We start from the raw sequence: 26,798 nt of genomic DNA, 5'->3' as shown, positions 1-26,798 counted from the left end.
GTATAACATTTATTGATTTGCGGGTGTTATTCCAGCCTGGCATCCCTGGAATAAATCCCACTTGGTCGTGGTGTATGATCTTTTTAATGTATTGCTGGATCCGGTTTGCTAGTATTTTGTTGAGGATATTAGCATCTATGTTCATCAGGGATATTGGCCTGTAATTTTCTTTCTTTGTGCTGATTTCATCTGGTTTTGGGATTAGGATGATGCTGGCCTCATAGAAAGTTTGGGAGTTTTCCCTCCTCTTGAGTTTTCTAGAATAGTTGGCCAAGAATGGATGTTAATTCTTCTTTGAATGTAAATGCACCTGGTCCAGGACTTTTGTTGGCTGGGAGTTTTTTGATTACTGTTTCAATTTCATTAGTTGTGATCGGCCTATTCAGGTTTTCTGATTCTTCCTGGTTCAGCTTTGGAAGATTGTATGCTTCTAGGAATTTGTCCATTTCAACAAGGCTGTCCAGTTTGTTGGCATATAGTTGCTCATTGTACTTTCTTATGATCTTTTGTATTTCTGTTCGGTTGGTTATTATATTACCCCTTTCAATTCTGATTTTATTTATTTATTTGGGTCCTCTCTCTTTGTTCCTTGGTGAGTCTGGATAAAGGTTCATCAATCTTGTTTAACTTTTCAAAGGACAAGGTCTTGGTTTCATTGATTTTTTGTACTTTTCTTTTAGTCTCTATGTCATTAATTTTTGCTCTGATCTTTATTATTTCCTTCCTTCTACTTCCTTGGGGCTTTTCTTGCTGTTCTGGTTCTAATTCTTTTCGTTGTTGTATTAGATGGTAGACTAGAGCTTTTTCTTGTTTCCTGAGGTATGTCTATACTGCTATGAATTTTCCTCATAGGACTGCTTTTGCTGTGTCCCTTCGATTTTGGTTTGTTCTCTGTTCATTTTCATTTTTTCCCAGGAAGTGCTTGATTTTTTCCTTGATCTCATTGGTAACTCAGTCATTGTTTAATAACATGCTATTTAGCCTCCACGTGTTTGAATATTTTTCAGTGTTTTTTATAGTGCTTGATTCCCAGTTTCATGGCGTTGTGAACCAAGAAGATGCTTGATATGATTTCAATCTTCCTGAATTTTTAGAGACTTGCCTTGGGCCCTAACATGTGGTCTATTTTTGAAAATTTTCCATGTGTACGAGAGATGAATGCGTATTCTGCTGCTTTAGGATGAAATGTTCTATAAATGTCAATTAAATCCATTAGATCCAGTTTGTTATTTAAGGTCTGTGTTGCCCTGTTGATATTTTGTTTGATAATCTGACCAATCCTGACAGTGGGTTGTTAAAGTCTCCCACTATGATTGTGTTGATGTCGATTTCCACCTTAAAATCCATCAAGAAATTTTTTACATATTTAGATGCTCCTATATTGGGTGCATATATATTTTTAAGGTTTATTTCCTCCTGTTGGATTGATACCTTAAGTATTATGTAGTGGCCATCTTTGTTTTGTTATGGTCTTACTATTTTGTGAGAAATAAGTATTGCTACTCCAGCTTTTTTTGTTTTCATTTGCAAGGAATATTTTTTCCATCCCTTCACTTTTAGCCTGTGTGAATCTTTTGCTCTCAGGTGAGTTTCTTGTAGACAGCATATATTTGGGTTCTGTTTTCTTATCCACTCACCTACCCTATGTCTTCTGAATGGAGCATTTATTCTGTTTACATTACAGGTAAGTACTGATAGATACTTATTTAATGTCATTTACTCCCTTTATGCTGATGTAGCTTTCTCTCAATATTTCTTCTTTTTTTTTTAAGCAGTCCTTTTAGCATTTCTTGCAATGCTGGTTTGGTGGTATTGAACTCCTTTAGCCTTTTTTGGGAAACTCTTTATTTCACCTTCAATTTTAAATCATACCCCGGCTGGATAAAGCAATCTTACTTGCATGTTCTTGCTTTTCATTACTTTGGGAACTTCATGCCACTCCTTTCTGGCCTGAAGTGTTTCTGTTGAGAAATCAGCTGTCAGCCTTATGGGGATTCCCTTGTAAGTCACTGTTTGTATCTCTCTTATAGCCTTTAATATTCTCTTTGTCCTTGCCATTTGCCATTTTATTTATGATGTGTCTTGGAGTGGGTCTCTTTGGATGTTTCTTATTTGGAACCCTCTGTGCTTCCTGAACTTGTGTGGCTTCCTCCCTCACCAGCATAAGGAAGTTTTCTGTCATGATTTCCTCCACTAAGTCTTCTGTCCCTTGCTCTCATTCTTCCTCCTCTGGCATCACTGTGATGCGAATGTTATTTCACTTCATGTTGTCCCAAAGTTCCCTTAGACTGTCCTCATGCTTTTTAAGTGTTCTTTTCTGTTTACTGCTGATTGTTTTTTTCTCCCTTATCTAAGTCACTTATTCTATCCTCTGATTCATTGAGCCTGCTTTTAATTCCTTCCAGTGTATTCTTGATATCAGTTATAGTATTCTTCAATTCTGCCAGATTCTTACTGATATTTACTCTTTTTTCATGTTTTCACTAAGTTCCTCAACCTTTCCATTAAGTGTCTTCTTGTTCTTATTCATTTCCTTGAGCATGTTTATAACCATTACTCTGAACTCTATTTCTGATAACTTGCTTAACTCCACCTCATCAAGGTCTTTCTCTGGCAATTTCTCCCTTTCTTTAGTTTGAGGTTTCTTTCTTTGTCTCCCCATTTTGATGGCTCTCAGTGTTTGTATCTATATATTAGATATATTTGCAGTCTCCAAGTCTTATGGGGTGGGATTTGTAGCGTGTTTCCAGTGCACCCCAGAGGTGTGTTTTCCTTACACTTCTGAGCTTTTTGCTCTAGGCATATCCTTTTTGTGGGTGTCCCTTTTGTGGGTTCTATGTAATCTCCAGTTGTGATTTGGTCTAGACTGTTGTTGACTCATTCTTTGGAGGAGTCTCCTCTCAGTTTGGATAACAGTGTGTCTCAGCCCCAACCACATCGTGTAAGCTGTTATACGGGTGAAGACAGGGCAATGCAGTATATAAACAAACTGCTAAGAAACAAGCAGTATCTGACAAAAATAGCTTGACAATCCCAATGAAAACATCTGAAGTTGAAATAGAACTGGGAGAGTGAAGTGAGAAGACAATGCTAAAGCAAAAAAAACTATGACAGAAAAAACAGAGAGAAATAAGGATATTATAGCTAATAGGAACGAAAATTAAAAAACTAATAATAAACTAAAATACAATGTAAAGAATAGAGAAGCTACTGGGAGATAAACGGGGCAGAGAAAAGATTTGGAAAGGGCAAGCAAAAAATTAAAGGCAGTACATAGGAACAGGATAATAGTTGAAAATGAAAAAATAAAAATACAATAAAGAGACAAACAGAAACTAACAATCAGACAAAAAGACAGGAATACAGAAGGGAGAAAAAGAAAAGAAAGAAAATGAAATTTTAAAAAGTTATGCCAGTGGAACAAGAAGAGAGAGAGGTAAAGCAAGGGGCAGGAGGGAGTCCAATAAGAGATATGTGGGAAATTATAGAGAAAAGCAGTAAATGTATGGGTTATAATATAATGTTCCAGCAATTAGGTAGAGAATATCAAGAAAATGTTGATATTAGAACAAAAGATAAAACAAAGAGGAAGAAAAAAAAAGCAAAGCAAAACAAAATTTAAAAAAAGATTAACTAAAAATTTTAAAAATTAAAAAAATTTAAAAAGAAAACATTTTTTCCCAGTTCTTTTTCCAAAGAAAAAAAAGTCAATCAGGTATTTCATCTAGGCAGCTTATGTTGTCTGCAGCTCACTGTTTTATATACTGATTTCAATTCTCCTGGGAGCTACTTTTTTATCAGCCAATTTCAGGGGGTGTCCAGGTTTGGCTCTGGTGTCCATAGTAGTTGGCTGATCTAAGGCTCTCTGTGGCACACCTTCACTTGTTAGCTATTTTGCCTCCCCCTTGTGGTCACCTGGTCTAACGCCAGAGTCTTCTGAAGAGTCTTTTGGGTGCAGTCCAGCTAGCGTAGTTCAGGATATTTCTTCCTTTAATTAGAGGTTTCATTGTCAGGCACTCACGATGCAGAAGTTAGTCTCTGCTTCAAATCCAGCTCCTCATTCTCTATCCTATCCTCCAATTCTAGTTCCCCATGCAATGGCCTGCTGCAGTTTCAGATTTACTTCAGTCTGTTGCCTTTTCTGTATGGGCAGTTTCAGCAGCTTGTGCTCAGTGGGTTGGATTAAAAAACATTCTGGTGAGCACTTTTCTTGCCCAGCCCCCAGGGGAGGTTTTAAGCTGTTCCTCCAGCTCCCAAACAAGTCTCAAAGAGTCTTATTTTTGTAATGTCCTCCTGTGAGCTGCCGTTCTCCCTTACCCCTCAGCATCTTGCCCTGCGGGGGATATCGGGGGCTTCAGTGAGCTGAACCAGCCCCTTTCTTGTTGGGGGTGATGCTCCTAGCCTGCAGAAGAGGTAGGTATGCTCCGCTGCCCTTCGTTTCCCAGATCTGGTTGCCTGGTCGCAAGGGCACATATTTCAAACACTCCACTATGCAGATATAAATCCCACGTTCTGCTGGTCTGTCTCCCCAATGCAAGCCAGGAAGGTGGATGCCAGTTCAGCAATCAAAAACTCAAAATTGCACAAAGCAACACACAAGCAAAGAATCTACCCTGCAAGGTCCTGCGGCTGTCACGCCTAGTTACCAAGCAGGAGGGGTCAAAAAGTCAGCCCCAAAGAGCTCCCCTGCACTGCTAATCTCAGTAAAGCTGGGGCAGCTCCATGTGCACCACCACGGCACCCCTCAGGGTTGGTCAAAAAACAAGAATTGCCCCAACAAGAGCTCAGGCGGCAGAAGGAAAACTCCCTCCCACAAGTAGCTCTAGTCCATCTCTGACGGTGGGAGGGCTCTCTTCCCCCTCCTCATGCCACACAGATTAAACGCTTTCTGGGGCTCAACACAATGCCTTACAGAAATGCAGAAGGTCTTTGTATGTGGCTGCTCAGTGCAGACCTCTGGTCCCTTTTTATTCAGGTGCCACAAACTTTGGGACTCCGTTTCTTATAGTAAGCACCCTGTGCAAAAGACACCTGTCGTGGCCACCATTAAAAGCTTTGTTTCACTAGGAAAGCGCAGTCCCCTCCTGGCATGCACACTGTTCCCCTTGGTCCCTCTGCCCTCCATGTGGGGTACTCCTTCCCTTCTTCGCTCGGGGTCTGAGACTGCAGCTTCTGGATGCCAGTCCACACTCCCAAGTGGAGGGAGCTTTGCAGCCTCCAAGCCTCGGGGCTCAGAGCACAGCAAAAGCTTCAGGGGGGACTCCCCCTTTCTACGCTCCCCTTCTTACCAAACTCTATGATGTTTCTTCAGTACTCCCTACTCGAAATATGTCCAGTCAGGTATGTTTCTCTGGTTTTTCCACACTGCTTACTCAGTATTTTAGCAGTAAATTGAGTCTGTGGCTGGGAGCAGGGGTGCTGTGGTTCTTCTCACATTGCCTCCCTCTTCTGAACCGACCAGCACTCATTTTTGATAAAAACTCTCAGCAAAGCAGAATGGAGGGATCATATATCAACATAATAAGGCCATATGTGACAAACCTACAGCCAACATCACACTCAAAGGGCAAAATATAAAAGACTTTCCCTTAAGAACAGGAACAACAGAGGGACATACACTTTCACCACTCTTATTCAACATAGTACCGAAAGTCACCACAGAGATCCGACAAAACGAAAAACTAAAAGGCTTCCAAATTGGGAGAGAAGTAAAACTGTCATTATTTGCTAACAACATGTTATTGTACATAGAAAACTTCTAAAGACTCCATCAAAAAAACACTAAATTTAATAAGTGAATTCAGCATAGTAGCAGAATACAAAATTAACACCCAGAAATCGATGGCATTTTTATACATCAACAATGATCTCTCAAGGAAAGAAACTAAAAAATCAATCCTATTTATCACTGCAACAAAAAAATTAAGATACTTAGGAATAAACTTAACCGAGGAGGTAAAAGGCCTATACTTGGGAAACCACAGGATATTGACAAAAGAAATAGAGGTAGATACAAACAAATGGAAGAATATACCATGTTCAAAGACTGGAAGAGTTAATATCATTAAAATGTCCATACTACCCAAAACAATCTATAGAGTCAATACAACTCCTACTAAAATATCAATAATATATTTTGTAAACCTAGAACAAATGCTGCAAAACTTTATATGGAACAAAAACAGACCTCAAATAGCCACAGCAATTTTGAGAAAGAACAATGTAGGAGGGAATCACAGTACCGGATATCAAATTATACTACAAAGGCACTGTAAATAAAGCAAGCTGGTACTGGGATAAGAAAAGGCATACAGACCAATTGCATAGAACACGGAACCCAGAAATAGACCTAAGTCATTATGCTCAGTTAGCATTTGACAAAGGCGGCAGGAGCATATAATGCAGTAAAGACAGTCTGTTCCATATATGGTGTTGGGAAAGTTGGACAGGTACATGCATACACAAAAAAGAAACTAGACCACCAACTTACACCACGCCCAAAAATAAACTCAAAATGAATAAAAGACTCAAATGTAAGTTGTGAAAGGATAAAAGCCCTAGAAGAAATGATAGGCAGAAAAAACTCAGACATCTCTCATAGCAATATGTTTGCAATACATCTCCTAGGGCAAGGGAAACAAAGGAAAAAATAAACAAATGGGGCTACATAAAACTAAAAAGTTTCTGCACAGCAAAAGAAACCATTAACAAAATGAAAAGGGATCCCACCGTACAGGAGAACATATTTACCTGATAAGGATTAATTCCCAAAATATATAAAAACTCATACAACTTAAGAAAAAGAGACAAACAATCCAATTAATAAATGGGAAAAGACCTAAATAGACATGTCTCCAAAAAGGACATTCAAACAGCCAAGAGACAGATGATGATCAAAGTCACTAATCATCACAGAGATGCAAATTAAAACTACAATGAGGTATTACCTCACACCTGCCAGAATGGCTACCATGAACAAATCAACGAACAACAAGTGCTAGTGACGATGTGGAGAAAAGGGAATCCTAGTATATGGCTGGTGGGAATGTGGACTGGTGCAGCCACTATGGAAAACAGTATGAAGCTTCCTCAAAAAATTAAAAACTGAACTGCAATTTGACCCAGTGATCCCACTTCTTAGGAATATATCCTAAGAATCCCAAAAACATCAATCAGAAAGAATATATGCACACCTATGTTCACAGCAGCACTATTTATAATAGCTAAGACCTAGAAATAGACCAAGGGCCCATCAGTAAATGAGTGGATAAATAAGCTGGGGTACATATCCACCATGGAATACTATGTATCTGTAAAAATGAAGGACCTCTTACCCTTTGAGACAGCATGAACGGACCTGGAGAGTATTATGCTAAATGTAATAAGCCAGTCAGTGAAAGACAAGTGTCACATGATCTCACTTATATGTGGAATCTAATGAACAAAATAAACTGACAAACATAATAGATCCAGAGACAATGAAGCATGGAACAGACTAAGGAACCTCAGAGAGAAGGGCAGAGGTAAGGGGTAAAGTCGGGGTGGGAAGAGATTAAGAAAATAACATAGGCATAAATGCATAACCCATGGAGACATACAATAGTGTGGTAGGCCTGGGAGGTTGAGGAGGGATGGAGGGGGTCAATGGGAAAAATGGGGGGACATCTGTAATACTTTTAACAATAGAGATAAGTTTAAAATTAAAAAAATAGTTGAAAAAAAACTATGAGACATAAAAAGAAAAAATACTAAAATGTGGTCCATACTCAAGAAAAATAACAGTGAATAAAAACTGACTACTAGCTCCAAATGAGACCAAATGTTGGATTTAGCAGACTTCAAATCAGGTATTATCAAAACATTACAAAAATTAAAGGAACCGTGTTTACAGAATTAAAGGAAAACATGTCAATGACTTAAATAAGGTAATCTCAATGAAAAGAGAGACTATAAAAAAGAACCTAATAGAAATTTGGCGGGGGAGGTCAAGATGGCAATAAAGTAGGTGGATCTTTCTTCCATCTCCTCCTAGAACCAAAATGGAAATAAAACTAAACTGAGTAATATTCATCCTGAATTGCCTACTGAAGAATAGCTGAAGAGACATATAACAAAGGAGTGCAGAAACCAATTCCAGACTGGTAGGAAGGGCAGTCATGAGAGGGACTAGCCCTGTACCCACAGACGGGTTTTCCTCAGTGGTTAGAGCCTACAATGAGAAGGGATATTTCAGCTGTTGGAGGGTTTTCCCTGAGAGGAGCAAGATGCAGACTCAAGATTGGGCTCCCAAGCCTCCAGCATCAGAGCCAAGAATAGCGACACACACACCATCCAGCCATGAAAGGTAGCAGGGCTTCTATCTGCCAGGGAGAGGAGCCTGTCAGAGATAAAGCCACATTTAAAGAAAACAAAACACAAACACACACAAAACAAAAAAAAAACAGCACAGGGTTTCCTTTACAACCACTCACCCGAGGCTTCAGTGGAAGGAGGGCGAAGTAAACTGGAATCACCTGTGGTGGGAGCCACTGGGAGGAGATGTGGAAAAGCAGTGGTTGGGAGACCTGGGCTGGGTTATTACCCACCCCCATACTGCAGCAGCCATTTTTTTCTGACAGGTGCAAGCCCATCCCAGCAGCAAGAGGCTGAGGAAAGGCAAACAGCACGCCCTCAGGAATACAGATCGATCCACGTTAAGGAATCCTACTTTCTCCACCCAATATCTTGACCCCTGCTGAGGAAGCAGAAGCAGAAGCCAAGCCTATGGGTCTGAACAGTCTCAGGGGGCATCTGTGACTTGCTCTGAGGTAGGGCCATTACCCCCACTGTCCTGGGAACCTGACTGGTGCTTCCCCCTCACTGGAGAGCTGAAAGAAATTCCCGGCTTCCAGCAGACCCCACCGAATTGCATACAGGGAGCTGCACCATGCTGAGATCAGAGAAATATTTCGGGACAGACTCAGAAGTGTGGCTCTGGGACAGGCAAACACACCCACCACCTTACCTGAAATCTGAAAGGCATTTCCCCTTGTGGAAGACCCAGAAGTGTGACCCACCCGATTCTGCCAAAAGCGCTTTCAGAAACAGCCTTTTCAGTGACTAAGTCTGGCAGCTGACCAGCAAGTGGAGGAGGGCTGAGGCGGATCCCAGGTTCCTTGGGACATTTGCTGACCTGCTCCTCAGCCCTGTGCTGCTAACAAGTTGGCACTAATGCGCAGCTTGGACCCTCCTGTGTGCAGCCAAGCCCTTTGGAGATAACCACAAACTGTGGATCACTGTGACGTTCCACAGCGATCTGTGACATTTCCAACAGATTGCCGAGAGCCAAATGTGGACAGCTTCTGACAGTAGCTAGCACCAAAGTACCTCCTGGAAGGCCCAGAAATGGCACACAAAACAGCCTCAGTCAACATAAGAGTAGGATCCAAATGGAGCTCTCAGGAAGCACTGAACTCTGCTGAGAAAAACCCACTCCACTTTTTTTTTTCATTTTTGCATTATATTCTTTATTTTTTATTGCTTTGTTATTATTTTTGTCCCTCTTTTTATTTCATATCTCTATTTTTCTCTTTATTTTTCTTACTCTATTTTTTCTCCTTCTACTGTTTATTTTTTCTTTCTTCTTCCTCTTTTTTCCTTCCTCTTTATTTTTATACCATTTTCCTTTTCCTATTCTTTATTCTTACATTTTCATCTCCCTTCTTTCCATTCATATTCTTATTTTTTCCCTTTTTTCCCTCATGTTTTTAATTTTCTTTTCTTTCATTCTTCTTATCTTTCATCTTTCCTAATTCTCTTTTCTTTTATGGTTGTTTTTGTTGTTGTAGGGGTCTTTTGTATGTTTCTGTTTTGTTTCTTGTTTTGTTCTGCCAGCACCTGCACAAAAGCTCACACAGAGGTCAGGGTTGAGCCTCATAGTCAGCCAGTCTGATGGGAGATACAACCCACAAATTGGACAACAATAATTAAGACCCAATACAAAAGGAGAACCCAGATAACTCACAAAAGGGACATTCTTGGAGCACCCAGCTCAGGAGATCAAAGAGACTGCACCACTGGGTCCCACAGGACACAATGCATAAGGCCACCCCATGAAGACAGTGAGGCATAGTAGTTATATCTAATACATAGGAAAAAAACCAGTAAGACAGCAAAAATGAGGACACAAAGAAACAGCCCCCAAATGAAAGAAAAGGAAGAAGCTCCAGAAAAAGAACTAAGTGAAATGGAGGCAAGCAGTTTATCTGATATAGAGTTCAAAGGAATGGTTATAACAATGGTCAAGGAACTTAGTGAGAATTAAAAGAAACATATGGGGAACTAGAATAGGATGAAAAATGACATAGAAACCATGAAGAAGAACCATTCACAAATGTAGAAAACCATATCTGATATCAAGAATACACTGGAAAGCCCTTGCCAGTTTGGCTAAGTGGTTAGAGCGTAAATCTACGGACTGAAAGTTCTCGAATTAAATTTCAGTCAAGGGCATATACCTGGGTTCTAGGCTAGACCACAGCCCCAATTGGGGCATGTGAGGGAAGCAACCAATCGATAAGTCTCTATGGATGTTTCTCTCTGTCTGTCTGTCTCTCTCTCCCTCTCTTCCACTTCTGAAAAACAAGGGAAAGAATATTCTCAGATGAGAGAAGAAAAAAAAATGAAAACACTGGAAGGAATTAAAAGTAGAATGAATGAAGCAGAGGATGGAATCAGTGATTTGGAAGACAAAGTAGAAAAAAACACACAATTAGAGTAGAAAAAGAAAATTTAAAAAGGAGTATAGTTTGAGGGAACTTTGGGACAACATCAAGTGTACCAACATCCGCATCATAGAAGTAAAAGAAGAAGGATGTGAGCAAAAAACAGAAAACCTGTTTAAAGAAATAATGACAGCAATATTCCCTAACTGGTGAAGGGAAAGTCACACAAGTTCAGGAAGCACAGAGAATCACAACCAAGACAAATCCAAAGCAGACCCACAACAAGACACATCATAATTAAAATGAAAAACTTTGCCCAGCCAGGAGTGGCTCAGTGGTTGAGCGTCAACCTAGGATCCAGGCGATCGGGGTTCGATTCCTGGTCAGGGCACATGCCCGGGTTGTGGGATTGATCAATGACTCTCTCATCATTGACATTTCTATCTCTCTCTCTCCCTCTCCTTTCCTCTCTCTGAAATCAATAAAGATATATTTAAAAAAAAAAAATGTTCTTTGAAAAAAAAAATGAAAAAGTTTAAAGACAAAGAAAGAATCTTACAGGTAGCAAAAGAGAGACAGAAAGTTGCCTACAAAGGAGCTCCCATTAGACTTCCAGCTGATTTCTCAAAAGTAACACTTCATGCCAGAAGGGAGTGGCATGAAGTATACAAAGTACTGAAAAGTAAGGACCTGAATCTAAGACTGCTCTATCCAGAAAGGCTATCATTTAAAATTGAAGGTGAAATAAAGAGCTTCCCAAACAAAAAGAGGTTAAAGGAGTATATTACCACCAAACTAGCATGGCAAGAAATGTTAAAGAGACTGCTGTAAGAAGAAGGAAATGAGAGAGAGAAACATAGGTATGAAGAAAAACAATAAATAAGGCCATATCAATAATAACGTTAAATGTAAGTGGACTAAATGGTCCAATCAAAACAAGGTAGCTGAATGAATAGAAAGCATGAACCATATATATGCTGTCAATAAGAAACCCACGCCAGAACTAAGGATTCACACAGGATGAAAGTGAAGGAATGAAAAAGAAAATTCCACGCAAATAGAAACAAAAAAAAATCTGGATTAGCAATACTCATATCTGACAATACAGACTTCTAAACAAAGGCCATAAGAAGAGACAAAGGTCACTACATAATACTAAAGGGTTTGATCCAATAAGAAAATACAACCTATGTAAACATGTACACACCCAACATAGGAGCAAACTACAGATATAAAAAAACTCAAGGTGGACTTTAAAGGTGAGAAAGACAGCAATAGTCATAGTTGTGAACTTTAACACCCCAATGACATCACTACATAGATCTTCCAGACATAAAATCAACAAGGAAAAAGAGACCTTAAATGACACACTACATCAGATGGATTTAATTGATATTTACAGAACATTTAATACCAAAATAAACATTCTTCTCAAGGGTACGTGGCACATTCTCAAAGACAGACTACATATTAAAACACAAAATAAGTCTTAATAAATTCAGTAAGACAAATCATATCAAGCATCTTCAAGATCAGAGCAGATATAAATGACACAGTCTAAAAAAACAATACAAAAGATCAGTGAAAACAAGAGTTAGTTCTTTGAAAAAATAAATATTGATGAACCTTTTGCCAGACTTATCAAGAAACAGAGAGAGAGGACCCAAATGAATAAAAGTACAAATGAAGGAGGTGAAGTAAAAACTGACATCACACAAACACAAAGGATTCAAAGAAAATACTATGAACAACTATATGCCAACAAACTGGTCAAACTGGGTGAATTGGACAAATTCCTAGATACACACAATCTTCTAAAAATCCAGAATAGTCAGAAAACCAGAATAGGCCAATAACAACTAAAGAAATTAAAGTAATAATGAAAAAATTCCCAGCAAACAAAAACCCTGGACCAGATCGCATCACAGGCAAGTTATTTCAAACATTCAAAGAACCAATACCTATTCTCCTCAAAACAGTCCAAAAAATTCAATAGGAAGGAAGAATTCCAAGCTCTTTTTACAAGGCCAGCATTATCCTAATTCCAAAACCAGATAAAGACAGTACAAAGAAAGAAATTACAGGCCAACATCTCTGATGAACACAGATACTAAAATCCTCAACAAAATATTAAGAAATTGGAACCAGCAATACATTAAAAAGATCATATATCATGACCAAGTGGGAATTATTACAAGGATGCAAGGCTGGTAAAATATTCACTAGTCAATAAATGTAATACATCACATAAACAAAATGAAGGATAAAAATAACTATCATAGATGCATAAAAAGCATTTGATAAAATCCAACATTCATTTATGATTAAAACTCTCAACAAAGTGGGAATAGAGAGATCTTACCTCAACACAATAAAAGCCATGTATGACAAACCTACAGCCAACATTATACTTGAGGGACAAAAACTAAAAGCATTTCCCTTAAAATGAGGTACAAGACAGGGATGTCCACTTTCAACACTCTTATTCAACATAGTACTGCAAGTTCTAGCCACAGCAATAAGACAAGAACACATTAAAGGCATCCAAGTTGGAAAGGAGGAAGTAAAACTGTCGTTATTCACAGATGACATGATACTGTACACAGAAAACCCTAAGGACTCCACCAAAAAACGAGATTTAATAAATGAATTTGGCAAAGTAGTAGGACACAAAATTAAAATTCAGAAATCAATGTTATTTTTATACATCAATAATGACCTCTTATATAGAGAAACTAGAAAAACAATCCCATCTACCACTGCAACAAAGAAAATAAGATACCTAGACACAAACTTAACCACGGAAGTAAAAGGCCTGCACTTGGAAAACTACAGTACATCGGGGGTAAAAAAACAGAGGAAGATATAAAGATATGGAAGCATATACCGTTCATGGATTGGATAAATTAACATCATTATACTGTCTATACTACCATAAGCAATCTAAAGATTCAATGCAATCCCTATTAAAATTCCAACAGTATATTTCACAGATCTTGAACAAATATTGCAAAAATTTATATGGAACCAAAAAAGACCCCAAATAGCCTCAGCAATCTTGAGAAAGAAGAACGGAGTTGGAGGGATCACAATACCAGATATCAAACTATACTACAAAGCCACTGTAATCAAGAACAGGCATATAGATCAATGGAACAGAACAGACACGCCAAAAATCGACCCATGCCAAGATGGTCAATTAATATTCGACAAAGGAGGCAAGAACATATAATGGAGTAAAGATAATGTCTTCAATAAGTAGTGTTGGGAAAACTGAACAGGTACATGCAAAAAAATGAAATTAAACCACCAACTTACACCATACACAAGAATAAACTCAAAATGGATTAGCAACTTAAGTATAATTCGCAAAACTATGAAAATCATTTAAAATAACACAGGCAGTGAAATCTCAGATACCTCATGCAGCAGTATTTCCACCAATACATTTCCCAGGGCAAGAGAAACAAAGGAAATAAATAAACAAATGGGACTATATCAAACTAAAAAGCTTCTACACAGCAAAAGAAACAACCAACAGAATGAAAAGGTAATCCATTGCCTGGGAAAACATATTTGGCAATGATACATCTGATAAGGGGTTAATTTCCAAAATATACAAAGAACTCCTACAACTCAACACCAGGAATCCAATTTAAAAATAGGCACAGGACCTAATTTGACACTTCTCCAAAGAGGACATTCAGATGTCCAATAGACATGAAAATATGCTCAATGTCACAAATCATTAGAGATGCAAATTAAAACTACAATGAGGTATCACACCTGCCAGAATGGCTACTACCAATAAATCAACAAGTTCAGATGAGGATGTAGAGAAAAAGGAATCCTAGTACACTGCTGGTGGGAATGTAGACTAGGGCAGCCACAGAGGAAAAGAGTATGGAGTTTCCTCAAAAAATTAAAAATGGAGCTGCCTTTTGACCCAGTGATCCCACTTCTGGGAATATATCCTAAGAATCCCAAAACACCAATGAGAAAGCATATATGTACCCCCATATTCACAGCAGCATTATTTACAAAAGTTAAGATCTGGAACCAGCCCAAGTGCCCATCAGTAGACAAGTGGATAAAAAAGCTGAGGTACATTTACACAATGGAATACTAAGAGGCTATAAAAAAGGACCTCTTACCCTTTGAGACAGCATAGATGGACCTAGAGATTATTATGCTAAGCAAAATTAGCGAGTTAGAGAGAGACAAATATCATATGATCTCACTTATATGTGGAATCTACAGAACAAAATCAACTGAAGAACAAAACAGGTGAAGAGGCATGGATTTATGGAACAGAACGACAGATCTCAGAGGGGAGGTGGTAGAGGGTAAGAGAAGAGACTAACCAAAGAACATATATGCATAACCCATGGATACAGACAATAGTATGGGGAACGCCTGAGGTGGGGCAGGGGCTGGGTGGAGAAGGGCAAATGAGGGGAAAATGGGGAGATCCGTAATACTGTCAACAATAAATTTTTTTTAAAAAGCTCTCTTCTTTGAACATGAGAACTTTACGTGTAATCTTTCTAAAATGGAATTTAATAAATTTTATACTGTTTGTAACACTTTACATAAAAAATTCTAGGGTTGACATTTTCTATATGTACCTATTTTTGATAGCAATATAACTATTATTTCTTATACTGGTAAATGTTTATAAATATTCATAATGCCTGAGTTACAGGGTATTTAGTTAGTCATCATGCTTTGTAAGCTTTGTAGTAACCTTTAAATAAAGGTAAAGATGTGTTATCTTTTCCTACTGAACTATAATCAAAGGTATGTTAATTTTTCAATATCGTTGCTTTTAATTAACTAGATAATATTTTCAACACTGAAAATAACCAAAGGTTATTTTGTTAACATCTACAGATTTCAAATTGTTTTAAGAGGGTACTTAATTTTATTTTCATGGTTAACTTTCAGTATCTATCAAGACTATTTCTAGAATTACTCAAGTTTAGCATTTTCAAGAGATTAATAAAATATAATTTGAAACCACAAATGTATTCTGGTACTAGGGTATTTAAATAATTTTCACAGTACTAATAATTAACTGGATCATAATATTCACGTACTTATATGTATATATACACAATGGAATACTATTTAGCCATAAAAAAGATGGAAATCCTGTTTTGCAACTACATGGATGAACCTTGAAAGCATTATGCTAAGTGAAATATGTCAGAGAAAGACAAGTACGGTATGATCTCAATTCTATGTGGAATCTAAAAATATCAAACTCAAAGAAACAGATCAGACTTGTGAATGCCAGAGTCAGGGGGTGGGGGATGTAGTGGACAGGTGGTGAAAGGAACAAACTTTCAGTTATAAAGATAAGTAAGTTCTGGGGATGTAATGTAAAACACGATGACTATAGTTAACAATACTGTATTACATATTTAAAAGCTGCTAAGACAGTAGGCCTTAAAAGTTCTCATCATATGAAAAACAGTTATAATTGTATGATGTGAGGAATGTTAACTATTTCAGGTGATGGATGTTATCTAAACTTATTGTGGCAACTATTTCACAATATATACACATACTGAATCATTACATCATACACCTTATACTTATATAATAGTATATATTAATTATATCTCAGTAACACTAGAAAAACACTCATGTACTTATTAAATAAAATTTGTGCCTATATACATACACTGATTACAACCAGGCAGATTTTCCTATGAAGAGTAAAATAATGACAACTGGTTCTATTAGTCATCTTTCATTATTCCTTATTTCTGATTTCTTAGTGGATAGCAAACAAACAATTTAATTGAATTTTCCTATTTTGATTCTTTGCATTACCATAAGCACAATTATTATAACATTTAATAAACTATTCTTTCTCATTTTTGGTGAGGACAATCTCTGTTAGAGAAACACTAGTTTTCCTAATAATATTACAGGTTTGTACTTCTCAGCCTAACGTATTACCAGAGGAGCAAGCATACTGCCCACTATTTGGTATAAACCATCACACTATTTTACATTATTAACATAGCTACCCAGGATAATGTTAGCAAATAAAGTAGAAAAGTATACTCACTCAGTTATAATTTCAGAATTTGTAAAGTTGAGGTTGGTTAAATGACCTTCAAGTTTAGACCGTTCATGTGTATTTAAGGCTGGAGTGGTCTTAGTGGCAAGTACAGCTCTTTTTTTATCTTTTTCAAGCGCTTTTCTCTTTCCACCATTTTGGAAATATTCTCTGCAAATACTACAAAGCAAAATAAAGTTATATTTAAAAACACTAAGTATGAATATAAAATGAAATGAAGAAACATTAACCTTTATTAATCAAAATGGGACACTTTAAAATTACAGATTCCTATTTTTAAAATGTCACATAGAGGCTGAGTTTGAGAATCTTGTAGCACTTTCACACATTTTTAAAATTACTATATACAAAGCACAAACATAGATTATGTTGAATAAATAAAAAAGTATGTTTTTTAGGAGTACAGATGTATCTATATATATGGCTGAACTTTATTCTTAACTGAAACGTAAGTTCCTCCAGAAACCTTTAGATAATTCTGCTATTCAGCTACTACATACAAAAAGAATAGTAGTCACAGTTAATTCTGAGCCACTTATGCTGGTATTAGACAAATATCCCAACAGTTGTTTTCCAGATCCATTCTGGTTTATGAAAGTCAGGTTGTCAACACATTCAGAATCATTTATCTTCTTATATGCTCTGAAAAAAGGGTATAAAAATCTAGTTTAGGTAAAAATAGTATCATTTCATAAAGATATACATTCAAAGAGAACAAAGGTTTAAACACAGTAGTGGTTTTTATAACACTTGAAAATTATTTCTGTGTATAAAGAGATTATTCCTGCTAGTCCCAATTCCTATACTATTAAAATGCAGATTTTTCAAGATGTATCATTTTAAACTCACATAGTATAAGCCATATCAGGTTGCTATCCAGAATCAGAAACTGATGACTGGCAAAAACTTAAACAATTTTTTTTGTATCTAATATAATTTTAGGGTGAATATAGTAGGATAACATGTCTGGGTATATAATAGGACAATGAACATGAACCATAGAATCAACTGCAACACTTATTAGCTATTAAAGCCAAGAAATCTAACAGAAAAAAAAGGCTAGTAAGACCTAGCTCTGGCCCTTAAGCTCATAATTTAATAGGAGATACATACTTAAAAACAATTAACTGATATACTTATCAAAGCTTCTTAACATGGAGAATGGAATCTAAAATATGCTTTCTTTTTAAATTCTTAGAATAAATCACATTATTATAACATATAGTTCAGACTTTGAACAAAGCTAGATTTTTTTTGTTCCATAAACACTCCTTGGTGAAGTTCCAAAAACACATGGTAAGAAAAGTAAGAATTAATTTATAACTGATTCCTGCAAGTAGAACTATGGGTCTAAGGGAACAATACCCAGTTCTCCTCACACTAAACAGTATGCTATTAGTTCAACCTCAATTTTTATAGGTATCTATTATTTAAGACTTCTTTAACTTCTCCTATTGAGATTAAGGGCTTTTTGTTTGGTTGTTTATTTCTGTTAATCCTCACCCGAGGATATTTTTTCCATTTATTTTTTTTAGAGAGAGTGGAAGGAAGGGGAAGTGATAGAGAAAAAAACATCGATTAGAGACAGGCTTATCGGTTGGTTGCCTCCCACATATGCCCTGACCAGGGCCAGAGTTTGAACCTGCAACCAACGTAGGCATGGGCTGATGCTCTAATCCAGGGGTGGGGAACCTTTTTCTGCCAAGGGCCATCTCGATATTTATAACATCATTCGAGGACCATACAAAAGCATCAATTTAAAAATTAGCTCTGAAAAAAGCTCCCAGATTTATTGAATTTCAAGTCCCACCTTCGGTTGCCTTGGCAGGACGAGACCAAATGATTTCATAGGCTGCTCTAACCACTGCTCTAGGGTGAGATTTCATTTTAACTCTGATTACATACAGGAGTTGAAAGGTATTCATCATTAATTAAACATTTATTAAGTACCTATCATGTACTAGGTACACAGGTAACGGAACAACAAATTGAAGAAGGCACAGCTGCCTTCAAGGAGCTCACACTAGTAAAGGAGACAAACAATTTATATAACAATAGAGAAATACAGCTAATAAAGATAAAATACAATTGATAAATACCTAATCCACTCTAAAATCATCAATATAAGATGACTTTTGAAAACTGAGTAGGAATAAATACGGCAAGGAAGAACATTAGTTAAGGAAAGAAGTGCTTTCCTGGCAGAGAGAATGGCATGAACAAAGGCATGAAAGAAGAAAGCAGCCTGGATCCTACAGAGATGGGTATCAGTTCAAAGTACATGAAATTTAAAGTGACAGGCAGAAAATGGATGGATGGATGGATGGATGGATGGATGGATGGATGGATATGGATGGATGGACTCACAAGTGAAAAGGCCCTGAGGCCAGCACAAATATACAGAGAAGTAAGAAAGCTTCTGATCATGTAAGACCCACAGGCCAATTTAGAAATGTAGCCTAATTTATTCCTATTCAGTTTTCAAAATTCATCTTATTAGAGTTACGGAAATGTTCTATATCTTGATATTGTTAGTGGTTATGTAAGTATAAACAACTGTCAATACCAACTAAATTGGTACACTAGAATGGGTATATTTTATTGTATATAAATTAAATCTCAGTAAAGTTGATTTAAAAAAATGGAGCCGTTATCGCCTTGGAATTAATACTAAAAATAATACCTCTAGCATATAACATTTTAAAAGGCATGAAACACAAAAGTAAAGAGCTTGCTTACCTTTCTATTAGGTAGAACTATATATAATTGCATATATTCAATAGTTCTTAAGTCACAAAAATTGCAATTTTATATGGTTCAATCTCATAGTTATCTAGAAACTTGACAAAAAAAATATTTTAAAAAGGCCTAGAGCCCGGCCGGGCGTGGCTCAGCGGTTGAGCGTTGACCTAGGATCCAGGAGATCAGGGTTCGATTCCTGGTCAGGGCACATGCCCGGGTTGCGGGCTCAATCAATGACTCTCTCATCATTGATGTTTGTGTCAATCTCTCTCTCCCTCTCCTTTCCTCTCTCTGAAATCAATAAAGATATATTAAAAAAATTAATTAATTTTATTTAATTAATTAATTAAATAAAAAGGCCTAGAATCCAGGTAGTCTTATAGGATAATAAGGGCCATTTAAATTCCAATATTCCTATACACTTTTCCAAAAAATATACAGATCATTAGGAAGGGAAATAAAACTACACATAGTTCCCATCTATGGCATAAGTAGGAAACAGAATAAATAGCATTTCATTTTACATGTAATTGGGAAATAAAAATATGAGGCAAACTGAGTTGGCTTTGGAGCCACCCAAAGTACAGAGTCAGATGAGGACTCTAAATGAGAGGAAGTTCTGATGGGGTCTTAGAGGTGAGGTGGCAAAAACCAGATACACAAGCTAAGGTTCACCACCAAATGAGGGTCCAACTCAACACAGGGAAATCTTAAGAAGAGATTTGGGAAACAGTGAATCAAAGCATTAGCTATGGAATGGTCAAAAGAAAGGAGCCTGAAAATTACATTGGAAAAGCTGTCGACAAAGGTGAGAGCCTTGAGAGGATTTTGTTTCAGGGGGAGAAAAGAGGCACCTCAAAAAAAGGAGGTATCTCTGGAGGCATGATGATAAAGGGAAAAAATAAAGCAATTAAGGATAAAGAGACTACTGATACGTTATAACCTACACAGAATTAAAAAATCCCAAATCATACCAAAAAAGTACAATATTGATTAAGGGAACTCCACTTCTGTATTTGTACCGATCAAGCAAGATTCTTTGGAATTAAGAAACAAAGTAGGCCACCCAAACCCTTACCTACACATCTAAAGACACTTCAGCATAACAGACAAAATACATAAAAGAAATGTCCAATGAATCTAGCAATCATACAAGTTTCTATTGAAAGGGAAGAGAAAGACAAAACTTGTCAACAGATAGACTACTACTTGCCTGTAAAAAAAAAAAAGGAGGAAATCTTACCTTTTGAAACAGCATGGATGAGTATTATACTGGAGAGTATTATACTAAGTGACACTTAGAGAAAGACAAATACCATATGATTTCATTTACATGTAGAATCTAATGAACAAAATAAACAAACAAAATAGAAATAGACTCATAGATACAGAAAACAGACTGACAGCTGTAAGAGGGGAGGGGTGTTGACGGGACTGAGTAAAAAGGTGAAGGGATTAAGCAAAACAAAAACAAAAACAAACTCATAAGCACAGACAACAACAGTATGGCGATAACCAGAGAGAAAGGGGGGTGGGGGAGGTAGAACAGGGTAAAGGGAAGGATTAATGGTGACAGAAGGAGATTTGGCTTTGGGTGGTGAACACACAACACAATATACAGATGCTGTACTATGGAATTGTACGCTTGAAACCTAAATAATTTTATTAACTAATGTTACCACAATAAAAATTCTCAAAAATATAGAGAACAAAAATAGACATGAGAAGAAACCTGTGACATAACACTTCAATATTAATTACATATAATTAAATACATAACTGTAAGTATGAAAGAAAACGTCACATTTAAAATTTTTAAATAACACAATGAATAAATGGAGAGCTATGCCATGAATACAGACAGAAAGGCTCAATATTGTCACAATGTCAGTTCTTTCCAATCAAAATCACGGCAAATTATTATGCGGATATTAACAAACTGATTCTAAAGTTCATATGGAGAGGCAAAAGACCCAGAAATAGCCAAAACAATATTAAATGAGAAGAACGAAGTTGGAGAACAGACAGTATCTGACTTCATGAGTTACTGTTAAGCTATAGTAATCAAGACAGGGTGCTGTTGTTGAAAGAATAGACAAATAGATCATTGCAATAGAATGCAGAGCCCAGAAATTGACCCCCATTAATATATTCAACCAATCTTTGACAAAAGTTCAAAGGCAATACAATGAAGTAAAAACAGTCTTTTCAACAATAGTGCTGGACAACTGGATATCCACATGTCAAAAAATGAACCTGGACAAAGATATTACAACCTTTACAAAATTAACTCAAAATAAATTACAGATCTAAATGTAAAACACAAAAGTATACAAGTCCTAGATAGTTTTATAAATGTCCTAGAAGAAAATCTAGCTGACCTTGGGTTTGGTGATGACTTTACAGGCCGAAATCATGGTCCATTGAGAAGCTAGATTTCATTAGAAAACCAAGGTCCCACTGTATATATCAATAGTACACTTAAACATAAGTGGAATAAAAAGTCCAATCAAAAGACACAGGGTAGGTGAATGGATAAGAAAACAGGACCCAAATATATGCTGTCTACAAGAAACCCACCTGAGAGCAAAAGATTCACACAGGCTAAAAGTGAAGGGGTGGAAAAAATATCCCATGCAAATGGCAATGAAAAAAAAGCTGGAGTAGCAAAATTCATTTCTGACAAAACAGACTTCAAAATAAAGACCATAACAGGAGACGTAATACTAAAGGGATCAACCCAATAGCAGGAAATAACCCTTATAAATATATGCACCCAATACAGGAGCTTCTAAATATGTAAAACATCTCTTGGTGGACTTTAAGGTGGAGATCGACAACAACACAATCATAGTGGGGGACTTGAACACCCCACGGTCAGCATTGGTCAGATCATCACGACAAAATATCAACAGGGCCACATAGACCTTAAATGACTCACTAGACCTAATGGATTTAATTGATATTTACAGAACATTTCATCCCAAAGCAGCAGAATAAACATTCTTCTCAAGTACACATGGAACATTTTCAAAAACAGACCACATGTTAGGGCACAAGACAAGTCTCTTTAAATTCAAGACTGAAATCACATCAAGCATCTTCTTAGATCACAATGGCATGAAACTAGAAATCAAACACTATAAAAAAAACAAAAATATTCAAACACATGGAGCCTAAATAGCATGTTATTAAACAATGAGTTACCAATGAGATCAAGGAAAAAAATCAAGCACTTCCTGGAAAAAAATGAAAATGAACAGAAAACAAACCAAACTCTATGGGACACAGCAAAAGCAGTCCTGAGAGGAAAGTTCAGAGCAGTACAGGCATACTTCAAGAAACAAGAAAAAGCTCTACTAAACCATCTAACACAACTAAAAGAACTAGAACGAAAACAGCAATGTGTCAATATGGGTTCATCAATTTTAACAAATGGGTGGGTGTTGACAATAAGGGATACTTGTGCATGTATGTCAGCAGGGTGAATTCAGGAACTATCTGTACTTTTTCTTCAATTCTGTTATGACCCAAACTGCTCTATAAAATAAAGTCTACTTGAAGGGGGGGGATCTCAACTCAGAATAGATATCATGTGCCTCCCAATATAATATAATACACTGAGAAGGACACAATCACCTATGTGATATTCCTACTAATGCACTTAACTTGAATCTAATCACAAAGAACGAACCATATAAATCCAAATTGAGAGATTTTTTCCCCAGAAACTGAAGGAAAGTGAGTCAAGAATTTTATATCTAGCCAAGTTGTGCATCTTGTAATAAATCTTAGAAAAACAGCATTTGGTATGTAAGAACTCAGGGAACATCATAGTTGCAAGCTGCTTTTAAAGAATCTAACTGGAAGATGAACTTCATCCATGAGATGATTCAAAAATATTGGTGAAAAGGATGGTAGTGAATAAAAAGCATTAAATGAATTTTTAAAAAAGATATTTTACAATGCTGAAGGCCACAATTCCCAGTGAAAATGAAACAGGTATAAATATTTATGTGCCAATTACCTTAGCATCCATCTTCACAAAGTAGAAACTCCACGAGATGCATGGAGAAACAGATACAGTTAACAACAGGGAACTTGAACACACCACTCTCAATCAAGTGAATGAAAAATAAGTATGGGTACAAAAGCCCTAAAGAGCATAATAAGGTTTATTTTATCACTATTTAACAAACATTGCTCTCAAATGGAGAGTACAGCTTCTTATAAAGTGCACATGGAATACGCACAAAAATGACATAATGCATGCATTAAGTCATGAAGAAAACCATAGTTACAGCCATAGGAAAAAATCATCCAAACAAAAACCATCCAATCACAATGCAATAAAAGTACAACTAACAACAATACAGAACAAAATATCCATTTCACCTGCAAATTTATTTAAATAAAATAACTCTGGGGTCAAAGGAAAAATACTGATAAAAATCAAAGGATTTCCTAAAAAAAATCAATGAAAATAACATAAGTCAGAATCTAAGGGATGCAACTGAAATAATGACCTGAGGAAAATTCAAGTCCTTTAATATTATAGCAATACAAATGAAAGAACAAAAATAAATGAAATCAATATCCAACTCAAAGGATTAGGGGGGAAAAAATGTAAACCTAAAGAGAGGAAGAAGGTAATGTTTTAGAAAAAAACTAAGACCAACAAATAAATATGCAAACTGGTTCTTTACCTTGCATAACTTTTTACAAATAAAGCTGAAAACATGAAACGTTTTTTCTAAGAATATACACTAAATACAGGAATACAGGAAAATTTATTAAACTTGACTCTTGGTTATTGGTGGAAATGTAAGCTTAAACAAAACCAAAATTGATAATGAAATACAGATTTTAAAAAAGCACCAGTAATCCAAAGAGAAATTCAAGATTTCATAAACCAGATAATCCCTTATTAATCATGTTTTTATTTTCTATGTCTTATGTTTTGATATCTTGGAGGGCCTTACACACCTGGGGAGAAACTGTCTCTCCCAAGGCTAGTTAATTCCTAAAGTTAATAAACAACTAACTTGGGAGCATGCCTCTCAAATGAAAGCCAACATTTCCTTTATTTTACTCTCACACACCAACCTATTATTTCCCCTGCCCTAAATCAACCCAGGTACAGGTACCACAGTTAAGGACAGCTCTTATTCACCAAAGCCCACCAGAATTATTTAAACTAGCCAATCCTAAACTGTTTACTCTGCCCCGCTTTGCCTTTCTCACAGAAACCCTATAGTCTCTGGTCTGTTCTTTCACTCCTGCTTCTGGCCTTCTGACCAAATCTGGTGCTTCCTTTGTGGGCTTGTATGGCATGGCATGTCCCTTTCTCTCTGAATGTAAATATTAAATGGCACTTTCAATGGCACTGACCTCTCTGCGCTTACTCAATTACCTCTATAAAGTAAACTCCCATGAGTACAAATGAGACAACCCCAAAGTTTAAACAGTTCCAGACCACAGCAACAAAGAGAACTTTTCCAAAGTCAGTTTTAGGAAGCAAAATAAAATGATAATTAGGTCTCATAATTTCTCCAAAAAAATACAGACCAATGTCACATAAATATCAACGTAAAAATATGAAATAAAATGTTAGCAAATAGAATCAAACATGACCAAGGAGTATGCATTCCAGGAATGCAAGGATGATTCAATATAAGAATATTCAACATAATTCACTATATTCATAACTCTAAGAAGGAAACTCAAATTCATTTCCATAGTTGCTGAAAAGGACATTGAACCAAAATTCACCACTTAATCTTAATAAAAACACTCAATAAAATAAGAATTGGTGAATACTTTCTAACAGTAAAATTATACATATATATCAGCCCAAAGCCAGTAACTTATTTAATGAGGACACATCACACACATTATCGTTAAATGAATAAGGCACAGCAATGTAATAGACAAAGGGAAAAAAGTATTCCCATGAATTGGAAAGAAAACTATATTCACAGATGGTATGACAGTATACCTAAACAAGCCAAAACAATCAATCATAAACTAACACAAACAGTAAGAGAATTCAGTAAAACATACAAAAATCAAGTCTCCACAAATATATAAACAGTAGCATATATGAACATATAATGGAAGGGAAGATCACATTTTTAACAGCAACAATATGATAAAATACCTAGGGATAAACATAACAAGAAACATGCAAAACCAATATACACAAAACCTTAAAACACTACTGATCAAAAGTAGACTAGAATAAATAAAACATATACCTTTTCTGTGGCTACAATGATTTAGCATTATGGAAATACCAGTTTTTTCCAGTTATTAAAAAATTTAATGTAATCTCAATAAAAATACAAACTTCAAAATTTAGTTAGACCAGTTGATTCTAAGGTACACATGTTAAAAAACAAAAGCAAGAATTACCAGGAAAACTCTGAGAAAGAAGAAAGTTGTGGGGTGGGAAAGAGATGTTTATAGAATAACACTGATTGCATGATACAGGAAATGAAACATAACAGAATGTCCTAAAACAGAACCAACTCTGTGGGGAAACTTGGCATATCATATAAGTGTCATGTCCAATCACTGTAGAAAAGGTGGACTTTTTCATAAATGACAATGTAATATAGATAACTATTTAGGTGGAAAAGTTAGATCTATACTTCACAACAAACACCAGACTGAATTCCAAATAGGTGAGAGGTCTAAAGATAAAAAATGATGCCATACAAGCACTAGAAGAAAACATGAGTGAATTACTAATGGAATTCTTATAGTCTGGGAATCAGGAAAGCTTTTCTAAAACAATCAAAACCTAGAAGCAATAAAAAAGACAGATATATCTGATTATGTAAAAGCAAAAACCTTATACATGGCAAACCAAAAATGTGCATGGGAAAAGATATAACAAAGTCAAAGAAAAAGGGCACTTATCTATTATATAAAGAGCTCTAAAAACAATCAAGAAAAAGGGTCCAAAACCCAACAGAAAAAAAGTGTCAATAACATGAACACACAATTCACAGAAAAGGCGGCATATAATTCCTAAATATATAAAAACACTCAACCTCATTTATATGAGAAATGTAAATTAAAAACAGAGAGATAATAATTCCCATTTGTCAGATTGTCAAAAATTCAACATGTGGGCAACATACTCTGTTGGTGAGGTTGTGGAGAAATAGGTACTCATTCTTTGCTAATTGAATTGCAAAATGATATAACTTCTAGGGAGGGTGATTTAGCAATATCTAACAAAATCACATATT

At 36.2% G+C, this 26,798-nt stretch overlaps 1 protein-coding gene across 2 annotated transcripts in view; it reads right to left on the bottom strand.

The window, feature by feature from the left end:
- The window catches only part of SAMTOR (S-adenosylmethionine sensor upstream of mTORC1), a 196,819-nt gene that overhangs the window by 112,605 nt on the left and 57,416 nt on the right, over positions 1–26,798 (bottom strand). For both annotated transcript variants that reach the window (XM_081148117.1, XM_081148118.1), the window contains one exon: positions 16,786–16,956. In XM_081148117.1, the coding sequence (XP_081004243.1) occupies positions 16,786–16,956 (171 nt within the window). The remainder of the gene's footprint in view (positions 1–16,785; positions 16,957–26,798) is intronic.

Source organism: Miniopterus schreibersii (assembly GCF_964146895.1).
Source record: "Miniopterus schreibersii genome assembly, chromosome: 9".
Classification (NCBI taxonomy): domain Eukaryota; kingdom Metazoa; phylum Chordata; class Mammalia; order Chiroptera; family Miniopteridae; genus Miniopterus; species Miniopterus schreibersii.
This window is presented reverse-complemented; position numbering and strand designations above follow the sequence as displayed.